This window comes from Ornithorhynchus anatinus, chromosome 16 (genome assembly GCF_004115215.2).
Source record: "Ornithorhynchus anatinus isolate Pmale09 chromosome 16, mOrnAna1.pri.v4, whole genome shotgun sequence".
NCBI lineage: Eukaryota > Metazoa > Chordata > Mammalia > Monotremata > Ornithorhynchidae > Ornithorhynchus > Ornithorhynchus anatinus.
The window spans coordinates 41,718,980-41,735,179 of record NC_041743.1 but is presented as its reverse complement, the minus strand read 5'-3'; the positions used below and the strand labels follow the sequence as shown (position 1 = coordinate 41,735,179).

The following is a 16,200-nucleotide window of genomic DNA, read 5'->3' as shown; positions in this document are numbered from 1 at the left end:
CCCGCAAAGCTTGGAAGCCCCATGTGGGATAGAGACCATCTGACCGTATTATATTCATCCCAGCACTTAGTTCTAATGCCTGGCACAGAAAGATATCATCATTATTATTATTATTAGGGAGAGAGGGTAACATTCTATCAGAGAAAAATCAGTCACCCCCCCATCCTAATCAAGTGCTTGTGTTTCTCCCTCCCTTGAAGGGAGCAAGCTCCTTAATCAAAATTCCTAGAAGATTCTTCCGTTCCTACTGATGATGATGATGATGATAGTAATAATAATAATAGTACTTGTTAAGCACTTATGCGCTGGGGTAGACACAAGTTAGTCAGGGTGGACGCTGATGTCTCAACTGTTTCTGAAGCCAAGTACCTATGTTTAAATGCAGCTAGGGGCCTAAATGAAAGACAGAAGAGTGGGGGGTTTATGTAGAAAAACAATTTATTATTCCATTGTAAGCACTTACACATAGTTAGTCACGGAGAGTAACAGACTGCTGGTGGGATAAATCACCCAATAGGGAGATAGATGGTGTAAAACTAGTGGTCGAAGACTAACTCCTAAAAAAAAAAAAAACCCCAAACAACGACAAAATAAATGAAACAAAAAAAAAAATTAAAGGGATTAATTTAATTTTGTTTTTCTTCTAAAACAAATACCAGCTGCCCATGCTCTGTTCTCAGATTACTGGACATCCTGCCTGTGGTACATCTGTCAGGTAAAAACATACACCTTCTTTACAACTTGGAGGCCCCAAGTTTTAAAAACCATTTCACAGAAAGGAAAGAAATAAAAGGTAAAACACAGCTCAAGAAAACACGAGAGCAAAAATATATGCCAAGTGAACAAATGTTTACTGCCGTTACAGCTACAACATTTCAAACTGCTGTGGTCTCCCACCAGAAGAGGAGCAAGGTGGGGAGAAGGGGAGAGAGTAAAGGAGGAGAATCTCCAGGGAAAGTCAAGGCAGTGTAAAACGGAAATCTCTCTATATATAAAAAAATTAATAATAACAATAAGGTTTCTGACTGGAAAAGACAAACCCAGCAGAAGCCGGAGATGTAGACTCAGATCAGGGCTCCCGATTCTTTGAGTCTATCTAACGGAGGAGGAGACTCTGTTCCTCTCTGAATAAACCGGAGATCAGGTTTGCTGACAATTCGCCGCACCAGAAATGGCACTAGCTCAGACCCTCCCTTGGCCCAATTCCTCCCCCCCTCACATCCTGACAGTGAGCCCAAAAGACTGGCTGTTGTGGCGTAGAAAGAGAATAAAAAGAACTGTTCCACTTCAAGTGGCCGTTTTAGAGGCTGGTAAGAAGCGCCAGGGAGAGAAGTTTTAAATATGGCGGGATCTGTGGTGCCGGAGGGCTGGGCCCCTCCGTTAATCCTCAGTGGACACTCACTGCTTGGGTCGACAGCGCTGTCGCTGGTACCTACGGAAAGATGGCTGAACACAAAGTCTGTGTGTGTCTCGAAACCAGTGTTAAAAAAAAAAAAAGGAAAAATCAATCTCGAGCTCAGGGTTGGAAGAGAGGGGAGACTAAAAATCAGCAGGAGGCAGGCGCACCTAGGACCCCTGCCCTTCCGGATCCACGCTGCCCTCGGGGTCTTCGTCGTTGTAGATGTTCTCAGCCTGGACAAAAAACAGCAAAGGGAAGGCTGTGAGCATTTGGTGAAAGGGAGATTTTCCCGGATCCCCGACCAAAGAGAGAACGCTTCTCCTACAAAAGTGTGTGTTGGATTCTTTTTTTTTTTTTTGTCCCCTCAGGCGATGAGTGTCTTGGACCCCCTCGGTCCACTTACTTTGGCTCTTTCTGCCGTCATGGGCTACGTGTCTTTGGGGGCCGAGCAGAAGACAGCTCTAGCCGGGCCGATGGTCCACCCACACCAACTGCTGAAGCCACTGAGGATTTCCATTTTGCTTTAGGGAGCTTCATTCCCTTCCACAGAACCAAACTAAAACGGGCTCTGCAGGCCTTAACTCCTCTGTACAGTCGCAGCAGCGAGCGATACTCTTAGAATCCCCTGGCAATCAGAGAACGCACTGATGCAAAGGACCTTTGCAAATGGGTAAATTAGGACACAAAGAAGAAACTTGCCCAAGAAGATAAAGCAAGTCCCAGGTTTAGCTTCGGTCCAGCTCAGGAGTCCAACTTCTGGACTGGCTCTAGTCAGACGGGGCATAGGAATGACGACAGGTGACAAATGACCCAGTGTGGCCTAAGTGGAACGAGCACGGGCCTGGGAGTTAGAGGGCCAGGGTTCTAATGCCAGCTCTGCCACATGTCTGCTGAGCGACCTTGGGAGGTCACTTCACTTCTCTGTGCCTCAGTTACCTCATTTGTAAAATGAGCATTGAGACGGTGAGCCCCATGTGGGACAAAGACTATGTCCAAATTGATTAGCTTATATCTCCCCCAGCGCTTAGTGCAGTGCTGTGCACCTGGTAGGGACTCAAACACCACTGATTGACTGACTGACCCCCGCAAAGTACCAAGATGTCAACAAAACTCTTACCATCTGCCAGACTTGCATGATATTGTCTTCTGATACAGAACAAATTACCCAAGGCTCATTGGGATTCCAGGAGAAATCTGATATCTTGGCTGTGTGACCACCATGAATGAACTGAGAGGGAAGCAAAACAAAGACATTTAAAATAGGAGAAGCTCAAGTCCTGAACTCTTTTCGCAAAGGTTTGGGAAGCAGCGAGTCCTAAGGGATAGAAAGCAAGGACCTGGGAGCCTAAAGGTCCTGGGTTCTAATCCTGGCTCTGCCACTTATCTGCTGTGACTTTGGGCAAATCATTTCACTTCTTTGTGCCTCAGTTCCTTCATCTGTAAAATGGGAATATTCTGAGTCTCGTGTAGGACAAGGACTGTGTCCAGCCTAATGGACTTGTATCTATCTCAGTGCTTTGTATAGTACTTGGAACATAGTAAGCGCTTAACAAATACCATTAGTAAAAGAAATTAAAAATAAGAAGTTTAACTACAGAACCATACCAGGAGTTCAGGGGGACCATCTTCTGCATCTTCAGGTGACTGCTCCTCTCCAATTTTACTGTGGTAAAAACAAAGTGAGGGAGTGGAATGGGGGATCAAAACCAAAAAACTTCTTTCCAGGAAGACAGTTCCTTGTGGGCAGTGATCATGTTTACACTCTCAACTGTACTTACTGAGGCGCCTAGTACAGTGCTTGGCACACGGTAGGTGCTCAGTAAATACGACTGTGCGATTGAATCTGTTTAGGAAGCAGACTAGAGTGACCGCTCCCCTTCACCCCCCAAGAAAAATAGAAGAATCACCTCAAGTCCCAAACATTTAGTCTGCGGTCAGTGCCGCTGGAAGCCAGAATGGTTTCATTGTGAGGAGACCACTGGACCTGCAGGAATGATGAAAATAAAAACGATTATTGACTGCGGGGGGGGGGATCAGAATTTCAATGGAGAAAACTGAAGATTTTTCCCCCTGAATTATCTCGCCTTCTAATTTAGTTTCAAAGCAAAGCCTGTTCCGATAGCTTAAATAATTGTGTTCACAACTCAAGAAACTTGGGATAGTGACCACTGTCGGTTTGGAAGCCTGGATCGGTGGGGTGGGAAGTGAGAGACAATAATGAAAAAAAGAGCTTTCGATTCCACAGAATGGGGGTGAAAGCAGAATTCTATTTTTGTTAGGTGGCTGGAAGTTTTATCTGCTCACAGCCCTCATTTAATTGGCCCTTTAATCACCTCTAAAACTCCTTTCTTTGTTCCTAGCAGGGATCGTTACGGCTTAGTTTCACCACCTACTTTTTCCCCAACACCACAAGTTTGGCTTATTCCCCTGTCCCTCTCTTTTTGAAAATCCCAGTTCCCCAAGTCAGAAAAATAATTCCTCTGTTTTTAAAAGACTCTAATGTACCAATGGATTAATTTTATCCTATTTTCCCCTATCGATTTTTTTCAATAAAAATGAACTGCCAGAGTCAAAGTTTTCGTCGATAGAAAAATGGCAAAAACTCAAGACAGAGGTCTTCCAGATCAGTGTTTTTTCCTTTTTTTCCCCTTCAATTCTAGTAATTATTCAAGGAAAAAACCTAGGGAGCAGAGAACAGGGTACCCGATAAAGACTACCAGGGGCCAGGACTGTCTTATCAAAACTGATTCTACCACAAAACACATTCAGCTGTGACTCAGACCCTGGGCCTTCATGACACCCAAAAGTCAACTAATGATGAGAGGACTATTAGTTTCCCTTACCTGGAATATTTCATCTTTGTGGGATTCAAAGGAGTGCAACTTCAATTTCAGATTTCTTAGGTCCCACAAGGCAACAGTCTGGACAGGAAGAAAGGAGACAACATTTTCATTAATGAGAAAAAGCCCCGCTAAAAAGACCTCAGCTCATCTGTCCCGGAAAGGGGTTGTTTTCAAGACAGGCATTAGAGGAAGAGAAAAAGGCACACCTTATCGGCTGACCCGGTGGCGAGGATGAACTCGCTGTAAGGATTGAAAGAGAGGCAATTCACTTCAGCGGTGTGGGCGTCCACCGAATGGCTTGGTTTTGAGGTGTTATTGGACCGGGTGTCCCAGCTATGAAGAGGGGAAGCAGAGAGAGGAGGAAAAAAACAAAACAGAGGGTTAGAACCGGCCCCCTGAGGCCCAAGCGACGGAGTCCACTCCAGAAACAAGAGAGGAAGACCACCAGGCCACAACTCCACTTACATCATAAGCTTCTGGTCATCGGCCACCGACCCAAACAGAGACTCATGGAGCAGGTGCCAGGACACGTCCTCAACTACAGCCGTGTGCCCAGTGAAGATGGTCTTTGCATCCACCACTTTGCCTTCCTTGGGAACGGCGCTGATGTCCCACAGACAGATGGTCTTAAAGGAAAAACACACCTTGAGATAGAAGGATGATGCTCACCCCCCCAAAAAAACAAATGGGCCGAGACCACGCTGGGGCACGTCCCCGGAGGGAAGGCCGGGGATCCATGGGGCACTCACGTGGTCATCCGACGCGCTCAGGAGGTGCCCGCTGAGATTTGGGTTCCATGACAGCCCGTAGCCTTCCTTCTGATGTCCACGGAGGCGCAGGTCTGGGTTGCACTCCCCAGAAGGGTCTGCAGAGCAATGGGGAGCTGCGGAGAGCTGCTCGGGAGCTTGCCGGCTCCTTCGGCCCACCGCGGGCCAAATGGATGATCCCCGCCTAAATCCCGGTCTCCATCGTGAAACCCAGGCAACCCGCCCCTCCTTCATTAAAAAGGGCTCCCGCTCCCCAGAAACGGCACCATTCCTTGGGGTGGTTCGGCTGGAAGAGAGTCCCCTCAAAATGCTGGGGGACAACAAGTAATCCATAAAACAATCAGAGGGACTTTCATCTGGGGCAAGAAGGATGCTGTTTTTACCCTCCCAATGGTAGGGAAGCAGCATGGCCTAGTGGCAAGAACACAGGGTTAGGAGTCAGAGGACATGGGTTCTACTCCCGGTTCTTCCATTTCTCTGCTGTGTGATCCTGGGCAAGTCACTTAACATCTCTGTGCCTCAGTTCCCTCATCTGTAAAATGGGGATTAAGACTATGAGCCCCATGTGGGACAGGGACTGTGTCCAACTCAATTACCTTGTATCTACCCCAGGGCTTCGAACAGTGCCTGGCACATAGTAAGTGCTTAACAAATAACAAAAATAATAATTGTGATATTTGTTAAGCACTTACTATATGCCAGACACTATACTAAGCGCTGGGGTGGATACAAGCAAATCAGGTTGGACACAGTCCCTGTCCCACGTGGGGCTGACAGTCCCAATCCTCATTTTACACGAGGTAACTGAGGCCCAGAGAAGTTAAGTGACTCGCCCAAGCTCACACAGTAGACAAGTAGCAGACCCCGGATTAATGTTATTAGATGCTCTCCCTCTACCAAGAATAATTAGCTGCTACACTGGGATGAGAGGCCTTTGTGGGCAGAGAATGTGACGGCTTATCGTTACACTGTGCTCTCCCAACCGCTTAGTACCGTGCTCTGCACACAGTAAGCGCTCAATAAATACGACTGAATGAATGAATCGCACAGTGACGCATTCTTTTGGTGATTCTCAGGACCTGGACCCTGTGGCCCAACTGAAGAAGGGTTGGGAGACAGTACCTGGCTTGGAAGGGTGCTTGGTGTAGTCAAAGACGAGGACGTCGCTTGATGGGGTTTTTGTGGCAATGATGCAAGGGTTCTGAGGCATGTACCGGGCCCGGTTCACCTCTCCTTCGTGGTTGATCTTGATCTCAATTTCGATCTTCCCGCTTACGGAGCCAAAGCCTCCAAATTCTGAAGGAGAAAGGACAGACCGTTATAAAACGTCCAAGTCTTACCCAGAAGGGGAAGCAAGAGGTACGTGCTGGACCTGAGTACTATAATGCTGGTTTTCCTTAACGCGAAGGTATTGTGAGAACCCAACTTCCACATTATAGAAGAAATAAACGTAATTTCCATCAACTACAAAGGATCTAAGTAAGACTTCATTCCAAATGTAAGGTGTACCTTACGTAGTCCACAGAAAATAAGACACAAGACCTCATTCTGAATGCTAAGATGTGCCTTTAAAAAAAATGGTATTTAAGCACTTACTGCGTGTCAGGCATTGTACTAAATGCTGGGGTGGAGAGAAGTTAATCATTCCATGTCCCACATAGGGCTCACAGTCTTAATCTCCATTTTACAGATGAGGGCTTGTGCACACTACCAAAAATGAGACTAAAATACTTCATTCTGAATGCCAACATCCTAGTAGAACTTTTGATGAAAGCATTAACAATTTTGCATATTAACAAAGTACCCAAACTCCCACAAATTAAAATTCCCCCAAAGGACTTTTTAATGAGTGTTAACACTGCCGGCCTTAGGGATCACGGTTCCTCTCAACCTCTTCTTTTTCACAAATTCTGGTTTGAATTTTTAGATAGGAATAAAGGTACCCCAGGCATGAAATCATGATGGTATAGGGAAAAGAAAGATAGCTGTTATCCTGCACCGTGCAGTTGAGAGATCCAGTCCTACCCTCAAGGAGTTTTCGATCAAATGGAAAAAGTCGTAGGGTCATAAATAAGCTCCTTTATTTCCCCTATCTGCCCTCCCCTCTGCTCTGACTATAAACTTGACTGTATCCCCTTAGGCACTTTGAGACTCACCCCAACTCCACAAAACCTATGTAAATACTCTTACACTCCACTATTTCCCCTATCCCTAACCTATTTTAATGTCTGCCTCCCCCTCCAGACTGTAATCTAGTTTTTTATGGTATTTGTTGCATACTTACCATGTTCCAGCGACTGCACTGAGCACTGGGATAGATACAAGCCAATTAGGCTGGACACAGTCCATGTCCCACATGGGGCTCACAGTCCCAATCCCCGTTTTACTGATGAGGCAACCGAGGCACAGAGAAGCCAATGACTTGCCCACAGTCGCTCAGCAGACAAGTGGCAAAAATGGGATTAGAACCCAAATCCTTCTAACTCCTTCTAAACTCCCAGGCCCGTTGCCCTATCCATAGGCCATACGGCTTCTCATAATAGTATGTGAGCGCTTACTGTGGGCAGCGCTCTGTACTAAGCGCTTGGTAGACATTCCCCACCCATAAATTTACAGTCTAGAGGATTGACTGAAATCACCCCATAGACACTAGAAAAAAAAAGTTAAAAGCACAATTTTAAATGATACCACACACAAACAGGCCAACGTTTAAATGGGTAAACAACCAACTGGACTGACACAAGACAGCCGACATGGCTAATGGGAAGGTCTGACTGGGAAAGGGATTAATCAGAAAGACTCCTGGGGCGGGGGAGGTTCAGAAGGCTTTTCAGGATGTGGTCTGACGAATGAGAGGGTAGGAGAGCTTCTGGAGGCAAAAAGCTGCCTTCATTTCCCTGCCTAACCCTTCCCTTCTGCATTCCCTACACTCAGGTCTGTTCAATCCTCTCCCAACCCCACAGTACTTATGTCCAGCTCCATCTGTACTTTTTAATGTCTCCCTCTCTAGTCCGTAAACTCCTTGTGATCAAGCATCGTCTATACCTACTCTGTTGTACTGTACTCTCCCAAGCGCTCCGTACAGAGCTCTGCACACGGTGACCGCTCAATAAATACCACTGTTGACTGAAGGGTTTGGGTCCCAGATGGGAGTTGGGAGCAAAGTTAACGTGGAAGGGACAAAGAGTGCGAGGGAGGCGTGAAGTGGGGAGGAAAGAGGGTCAGAGTCTTTATGTTTTGTGAAAACAAAAGACACTACACAAAGGCATAACCCCATTTTTATGAGACTGGATCGATTGTGTTCCCTAGTACAGTAGCAAAGAGATGGATGTCTAACATTAGGCAGCTGCTTTGGTAAACACCATGAATAGCTGAAGACCTGAGATTTTCTGGCAAGTAAACTGAGACAGTCCTGAAAAGATGACTCTCCACAGAACTCCACAAAATGCCACCTAGAAATTGGCAGACACCCTTCCTTCATTTCTTTCGCTTTTAAATCAGTGGCATTCGAGCACTGGCTTTACAGAGCACTGTCCTAAGCATGTGACAGAGTACAGTACAATGAAGTTGGTAGACACATTCCCTGTCCACAAGGAGCTTAGAGTCTAGAATTAAAAAACTTTTTAAAGTGAAACTAACGGGATTCACATGCACTTATTTTTAAACTACAAGTCACTCACAAAATGAAATTAGACAACACTTGCAGTGACGCAGGCACACATCTCAAGGAAAAAAATGGCCTTTCACAGAAGGTACAGCCAGTACCCTAAAATAGAGGTCGTAAAAGAAAATTGTCCACACCTTTAGAGACTATGTTCAGATTTTATAATATTAATATTACGCCGGATCAAAAGTTTTCTTTATGAACACATGCATTCCATTTTTGGAAAAAATTGGAACTCTAGCGAGACACAACTTCAATTGGTCCTCCTCGGCAGCCTGACTGCCAGAAACCTATGGGTTTTAACTCCAAGTTAACACGGTAGTCATGACAGAGGCTTCCATTGCCCCCCCAGATCAGTTAAGTCTAAGACCTTGGAAAGTACCCCAAAAAAACTATGTGGAGGCCCCGACTCATAGACCTGCAGAAAAAAGGGACCAGAGACCCTCCCCAGGGAGCCTCTGACCTGGATCACCACGGGGTTGTCTCTTGGCCAAGCATCGCTGTCCGTAGCCTCGCCTGCGGACTAAAGGCCATCCTTCCTTGACTGCCCTTTTTGCCCCCCTCCTTCCCCCTTCCCCCATGGGGCGGGGGGGCAGGGGGGAAGGAGAGAGAGAGCACACACAAAGACCTCATCTAAAACAAATTAAGGCAGAAAGATTTCCTTTTCTGCCAGTAAAGAAGACTGCTTCCAAATCAGTTTTACTTATAAGAAATCAGATTGGTCCTGTATGTTTAAAACATTTTAAAAGAATAGAGAAAATTTGACAAGAGGAAAAGACTACTCTTCTTCTAGCAGAAATAATACTGGGGAAGAGAGCAACTGAATTAGGAAGACTGAACCAAAAAGGACCAAAGAAGAGGACTGAACCAGAAGAAATCCCAACCTAGAGGTTGTGATAATTTTGAACAATTAACTGTCTAAAGACTAAGGAATTGACTTGGGGCCTCTTGTCTATAGCTGTTCTCTGCACTTCCTTGCCAATGCTTAGTACAGTGATTTGCACACAATAGGCACTTAATACACTTATTAATGAGACTCAGTAAATTCTTTTATTGGAGGCAAGTTTTTGGTTTCCTTTCCAATCCAGTCCCAAACCTCTAACCCTTCTCCCAATCCATACCCTTTGACCAGGGGCCCAGTATGCTGACCTTTGTCATCAGAGTCTATTTAGCATTTGGCTCAATGCCAAGTTATCAAGGCCCAAGAGACTACCTTTGACAACTTCTGGCAAGAAGAGGCCCAGGAAGCTGGAGCAGAGGGATCTATCACAGGACGGGGTTGGGGAGACGGATTATGCCAATCCGGGTGAACCTAGGTAATGCAAGCTTGACATCACTGACCTGACCCCAGGGGATGTGGAAGGTTTGGGTTGTGGGCGCCAATCTGACAACCTTTCATTCTGAAGCGCAGGCACTAAAGAAATAGCAGGCAATCAATGGTATTTAGTGAGCACTTACTTTGAGCTCAGCACTGTACCTTTTAAGCGCTTGACAGAGTAAAATACAATACAGTAGCAGAGAAGCAGTGTGGCCTAGTAAATAGAGCACTGGCCTGAAAGAAGGACCTGGGTTGTAAGGCCGGCTCTCCTACTTGTCTGCTGCATGATCTTAGGGAAGTCACCTAACTTTTCTGTGCCTCAGTTAACTCATCTGTAAAATGAGGATTAATACTGTGAGCCCCATGGGGGACAGGGACTGTGTACAACCTGATTATTCTGTATCTACCCCAGTGCTTAGAACAATGCCTGGCACAAACTAAGTGCTGAGTACCATTTAAAAAAAACACCCAAAACCAAAGTAGGTAGACAGGATCCCTGGCCACAAGGAGTTTACAGTCAAAAGGACAACCCAAGCCAAGTTCACAATTTTTGGGTTCTCCTAAAGGTTGAACAAAAACAAGCTTTAAAAGCCTACTGCCATCTTCATTTTGTATTTAGAACCTGGGAACCTGTGACTTGTCTTTATGCAGTGAAGTCATTTGTGGAATTCATTTCCAGTTTGTACGACTCCAGTGGAAATACCCAGTCCAAACATCCCCCTACATCCTCTACTTCCTCCACTGTTAGGGTCAAGTGTTGCTACAGAAAGAGGAAACTTAATACCAATAACTGGGCTATTTGTTAAGACACTGGATACGATCCAATTGTGCCTGTCCCACTTGGGGTTCACAATCTAAGGCAGAGGGGAGAGTAGATACTGAATCCCCACTTTACACGAGGAAACGGAGCCATGGAGAAGTTAGGTGACTTGCTCAACGTCACATGGCAAAGCAAGTGGCGGAGCTGGAATTAGATCCCAGGTCTCCTGACTACCAGGCCCGGACTCTTTCCACTAGGCCAGGATGCTTCTCCTAACAGAGCCTGGTGGACTAAATGAAATACGGAAATTGTTGACCGAGAATTGCCGTTGTCTCAAACTCCCAAAGAGCAGATCTACCACTGTTCCGACTTTCTGTGGTCCCAGGACTCCTTACCAACCCTCCTTACTCCAGGGAGAGAACGCATCTGTGCCACTGAGCAGGTGAATAAGTGCCCTTCCCCGAACCCCCCGAAGCTCCTACCTCCTTTTTCACTGTCGTAATGGGAAGCATCAAACTGGGCATCATCATTGGGCAACTGCACGCTGGCTATCACCAGGTGGTTCTGTTCGTCCGACGTGTGGGTCCCCAGGACGAGCCGATGAATGCTGAAATCCTTACCTTCCGGTCTGCAACAAAAAAAGCCGGAGGCGTTGACAAAAAATACTAAACCTCGCTGACAGAAAAAGACAAGGGACGGAGGTGATCTATACTGGGCGAGACTGAGAGGGAATGAACACTCAGGCAAGTTGTGAACAAACATTGCATTCTGGAAGTTCGGAGGGCAGTAAGCAAATGAAACACGTAGTTAGGATGAATCTCTACCCCAGAATTCCCTCCCCCTAACTTCTATAAGGGAAGCAAAAAGAGAAAGCACTTCACCAATCCTGAGAGTACATGCTGTTCCTTCTTATCCTTTACTGTGGCTCTTGTCACCCTACTCAATGCTCTCCATTCCCCGCAAAATAAATCCTAACTCCTCCTCTTTCTCATGCAACAGAGCCGGACCATTCCTTTGCCAGATTTAGCCATGAAGAGAAGTCACCAAGAGGTAGACACTTAAATGGTGTGTTAAGAAAAGAACAGAGAATACCCAATTCTGAGCTCTTTATTTCAGCTTCAGCTCCACATCAAAGAGAACCTTCTCACCATCGCCTTTGAAGCACTTGATCACCTTTCCCCCCTATCTCACCTTGCAACTCGCCTACCACAACCCAGCCCGCACACTTTGCTCCTCTAATGCTAACCTACTCACTCTACCTCGATCTCGGTCTATCTCACCGCCAACCTCTCACCCACGTCCTGCCTCTGGCCTCTTCATATTCAACAATTACTCTCCCCACCTTCAAAGCCTTTTTGAAGACACATCTTCCCTAAGAGGACTTCCCTGATGAAGTTCTCCTTTCCTCTTTTTCCAGTTCTTTCTGCATCACCCTGACTTTGCTCCCTGTTATTCATCCCCCCTCCTAGCACTTATATATATCTGCAATTTTATTTATATTAATGCTCATCTCCCCCCTAGACTGTAAGCTCGTTGTGAGCAGGGATCGTGTCTGTTATATTGTTCTCTCCTAAGTGCTTAGTACACTGCTCTGTAAAATTGAGCGCTCAATAAATACAACTGACTAGTTTGTGGATGTCTGCTGTGGTCAGAGTACTGTTCTAAGCTCTCAGGAGAGCATAATATGGTCAGTAGCCACAATCCCTGCTCTAAAAGAGGCTTACAATTAATGAAGGAGGTAAAATTATATTTAGGATGGGAGGTAAAGAGATGTACATGAAGGCTCAAAGAACTGGAAGAGGAGTTTGAAGGCAAATTACTCCATTTGCTAGATACTAGCCGTTCTCCAGAATTTTAGCACGTACTTCATTCATTCATTCGATCGTATTTATTGAGTGTTTACTGTAAGCACCATACTAGGAGCAGATTGAATACACAGCAAGCATGAAATTCCTTGTCTTCAAGTTGCTTATCAATACAAAAAAGGATGCTCAGTGTTAAACATAGAGGAAACATGCAAATTAAAATGGAACTAGGGGTCCAAAGGTCTGCAAGAAAACTAGGGCTTAAAGAAAGTGACAAGGAAGCACACATTTTAAAAAATGTCAGCCAGAATTCCCAGCCTCGATCATCAATCTTCAAGGTATGGATGATTCTCGCTTTCAGAGGCAATCCAGTGGTAAGTAGGGGGACTGGGGAGGTCTTTTCACACCCCCACCTGTGTGGCTGTAACAGAAATAAAACTGGTTGACTGCACATTGGAAACACTCAATAAAACGGACTGTAAAGGCAGCTTCCACATCAGAAATCCTCGTTAGGACTTCTGATACACAGTGTTGCTAAGTTCACGTCGTAAAATTATGGCGTTTTACCACCCGGGGTATGACTTACTTGCAACTTGGACACAGTGGGGATGGGACGTGTGAAAAGAGACTAGACTAGTGGCCCTCAGCACTGCAAAGCAAAATGGCTGGCTGGGGTTAGCAGGCAGTATGGAGCTCCAGAGATTCCCTTAGGTGTCTTGAAATGGGAACAACCACCTCTTTAATAAATTAACTTGACTTTAAAGGGGGGAAGAGAGAAATCAAGAGCAGGGGAGCAGCCGTAATGAATCCTGACCTCCCCCACCCTTGCTCATTTCTTCGCCGGAGGTCCACATCACCTGGTTACATCTGGAAGCCACTGTGCAGTCAGGCTTGGCCACTCCAGGGCATGGGTCATCACTAAGTCGTAGAGGAAGGGGGTGTTTTTTTTCCATATTTTATACTCTTCGTTGATCACACGTTCCTCTACTGCATCATCAAAGGCTGCTGGAAATCAGATAAATGAATGGAGTGAGTCTCTGGGAACAAGTGTGCAGTTGGAGGAGGGAAGGGGGGGGAAATCATCTGAGCTCCAAATCCCAGGGGGGTCACTCCCCCTTTTCCCACCTTTCGGGTGCAACCGGGACGACTCCCAGCCTTCATTCATTCAGTGGTCTTTTTCATTCAATCATATTTATTGAGCGCTTACTGTGTGCGCAGAACCTTCTACGCTTTCCTCTAGAAGGCAAGCTCCTTGTGGGCAGCGGGGAGGGGGGGAAGACAGGATGTGTCTACCAACTCTTCTACTGGACTCTCCCGAGCGCTCAGTACAGTGCCCTGCGCGCGGTGGGCGCTCAATACATGCGATGGAGTGCTCTGCACGTGGTGATCGCTCAATAGATACCATCGATTAGACTGTGAGCCCGTCATTGGGCAGGGATTGTCTCTATCTTTTGCCGAATTGTTCATCCAGGCGCTTAGTCCAGTGCTCTGCACATAGTAAGCGCTCAATAAATACTATTGAATGAATGAATTGATTGGTGGATGGATGCTTAGCCCGCCTCGGAGGAGCCTTGGGCAAGCCCCTCCGGCGAGGGGGGTCAGGATGGGATGTTCCTGGGCTGGGGGTGGGCCTGGAGGGGGTGAGTCACCCCACAAATTTATCACCCATTCACTCAGCAGTATTTATTGAGCACTTACTATGTGCAGAGCACTGTGCTAAGCACTTGGCCTGGACAACTGGGCAACAGCTAGAGCCCAGCCCTGCCCAACGACAGGCTCCCGGTCTCAAGGGGGGAGGGAGACGGGCACTGTGCTAAGCACTTGGACTGGACAACTGGGCAACAGTTAGAGCCCAGCCCTGCCCAACGAGGGGCTCCCGATCTCACCTGGGGAGGGAGATGGGCAAAGCCAAACAGAACATCAAGATCAAGAGAAGGGAATGCCTGCCTCGTTAACAAAATAAATAGGGTGATAAATAACAACAAAATAAATAGGGGGGTAAATAATAACAAAATAAATGGGGGGATAAATAATATTAACAACATAAATGGGGGAAAAATAATATTAACAAAATCAATGGGGGGGATAAATAATATAAACAAAATAAATACGGGGGTTAAATAATATTAACAAAATAAATAGGGGGGATAAATAATGCTACCAAAATAAATTGGGGGGATAAATAATGCTACCAAAATAAATTGGGGGGATAAATAATATTAACAAAATAAATAGGAAAAATAATATTAACAAAGTGGGGGATAAATAATATTACAAAATAAATTGGGGGGATAAATAATATTAACAAAATAAATGGGGGCGTAAAAAATATTAACAAAGTAAATGGGGGGATAAAAATAATATTAACAAAATAAATGGGGGGATAAATATTAACAAAATCAATGAGGGGATAAATAATATTAACAAAATAAATAGGGGGCTAAATAACATATGCCAATGGAGAGGAGAAGGGAGCAGAGGGAAAGGGAGGCTGAGTGTGGGAAGGCCTCCTGGAGGAGGTGAGGTCGGTGGAGGGGGGAGGTGTTGGGGTGTCGGCCCCTTATCGGGGGGGGGTGTTCCCCGCAATGGCGGGGGGGGTCACGCTTCCCTCCCGCCGGACGGAAAGAGCCCCCCGAGCCGGGCCGGGCCGCCCCGCGGAGCCCCCCTCACCTTCCTTGTCGGCCATGGCTTGGGGGGGTCCCGGGGTGGGGGCGGTGGGTCCGCGCGCGCGGCCTCTATTGTTTCCTGCCGCCCCTGCGCGTGGCCCGAGCCGCGCACCTTCGCGCCAACACCGGCCAATCGGAGGCCGCCGAGCGGCGCGGAGGGGGGGCCGGGGGGGCGGGGGCGCGGCCGCCCGGCCGCCGGCCAATCAGGGCCCGCCTCCGGGGGGGCGGCCGCCCGACCGCCGGCCAATCGGGGCGCGCGGCGGGCCCCGCCCGGAGCCGGCTTCGGCCGCCGTCGGGCGGTGCGCGGCCCCGATGGCGCCGGGGGTCGGGGAGGCGCGCGCCCCCCCGCGCACGCGCGCGCGCGCGGCCGGGAGCGACCCGGCCGGAGGGAAAAGGGTCGGTCACGTGGCAGAGGAAGGCCAGAAGCGCCCCTCACGGCGGCCATTTTCCAGGTTCGGGATGGACCGGCCTCCTCGGCCTGTCCACCCACTTTGGGCTGGTGCCGTCTCCCCAGCGTGTAGTACAGTGCTCCGCACACAGAAAGCGCGCCCTAAATACCCCTAATTCATTGACTGATCAACCCAGGCCCCCTCTGTGGTAGTGTACCCTCATAAGCGCTTAGTACAGTGCCCCCCACACAGTAATTGCTCCCTAAACACCCCCGATTGATCAACCGATTGATCCATCTAGGCCACCTCTGTGGTAGTGTACCCTCATAAGCGCTTAGTACAGTGCCCCACACACAGTAAGCGCTCCCTAAACACCCCCGATTGATCAACCGATTGATCCATCTAGGCCACCTCTGTGGTAGTGTACCCTCATAAGCGCTTAGTACAGTGCCCCACACACAGTAAGCACTCCCTAAATACCCCTGATTGATCAACCGATTGATCCATCTAGGCCACCTCTGTGGTAGTGTACCCTCATAAGCGCTTAGTACAGTGCCCCGTGCACAGTAAGCACTCCCTAAACACCCCC

At 47.3% G+C, this 16,200-nt stretch overlaps 1 protein-coding gene across 1 annotated transcript; it reads right to left on the bottom strand.

Moving 5' to 3' along the window:
* Positions 1-420: 420 nt before the first annotated feature.
* Positions 421-15,335, bottom strand: RBBP4 (RB binding protein 4, chromatin remodeling factor). Its single transcript, XM_029080835.1, has 12 exons — positions 15,227-15,335; positions 13,414-13,561; positions 11,234-11,379; positions 6,132-6,305; positions 4,992-5,107; positions 4,708-4,868; positions 4,449-4,575; positions 4,243-4,320; positions 3,307-3,383; positions 3,005-3,062; positions 2,517-2,627; positions 421-1,632 (listed from the first exon to the last, which is right to left on the bottom strand). The coding sequence occupies exons 1-12, from the start codon at positions 15,240-15,242 to the stop codon at positions 1,567-1,569; spliced, it is 1,278 nt and encodes a 425-aa protein (XP_028936668.1). The 5' UTR covers positions 15,243-15,335; the 3' UTR covers positions 421-1,566.
* Positions 15,336-16,200: the final 865 nt, after the last annotated feature.

Excerpts from the sequence above, each read along its gene's own strand:
- RBBP4 (XM_029080835.1), bottom strand. Across the intron at positions 6,306-11,233 it reads TTACGACAGTGAAAAAGGAG|AATTTGGAGGCTTTGGCTCC; the intron begins GTAGGAGCTTCG and ends TTTCTCCTTCAG. Across the intron at positions 3,384-4,242 it reads ACAAAGATGAAATATTCCAG|GTCCAGTGGTCTCCTCACAA; the intron begins GTAAGGGAAACT and ends TCATTCCTGCAG.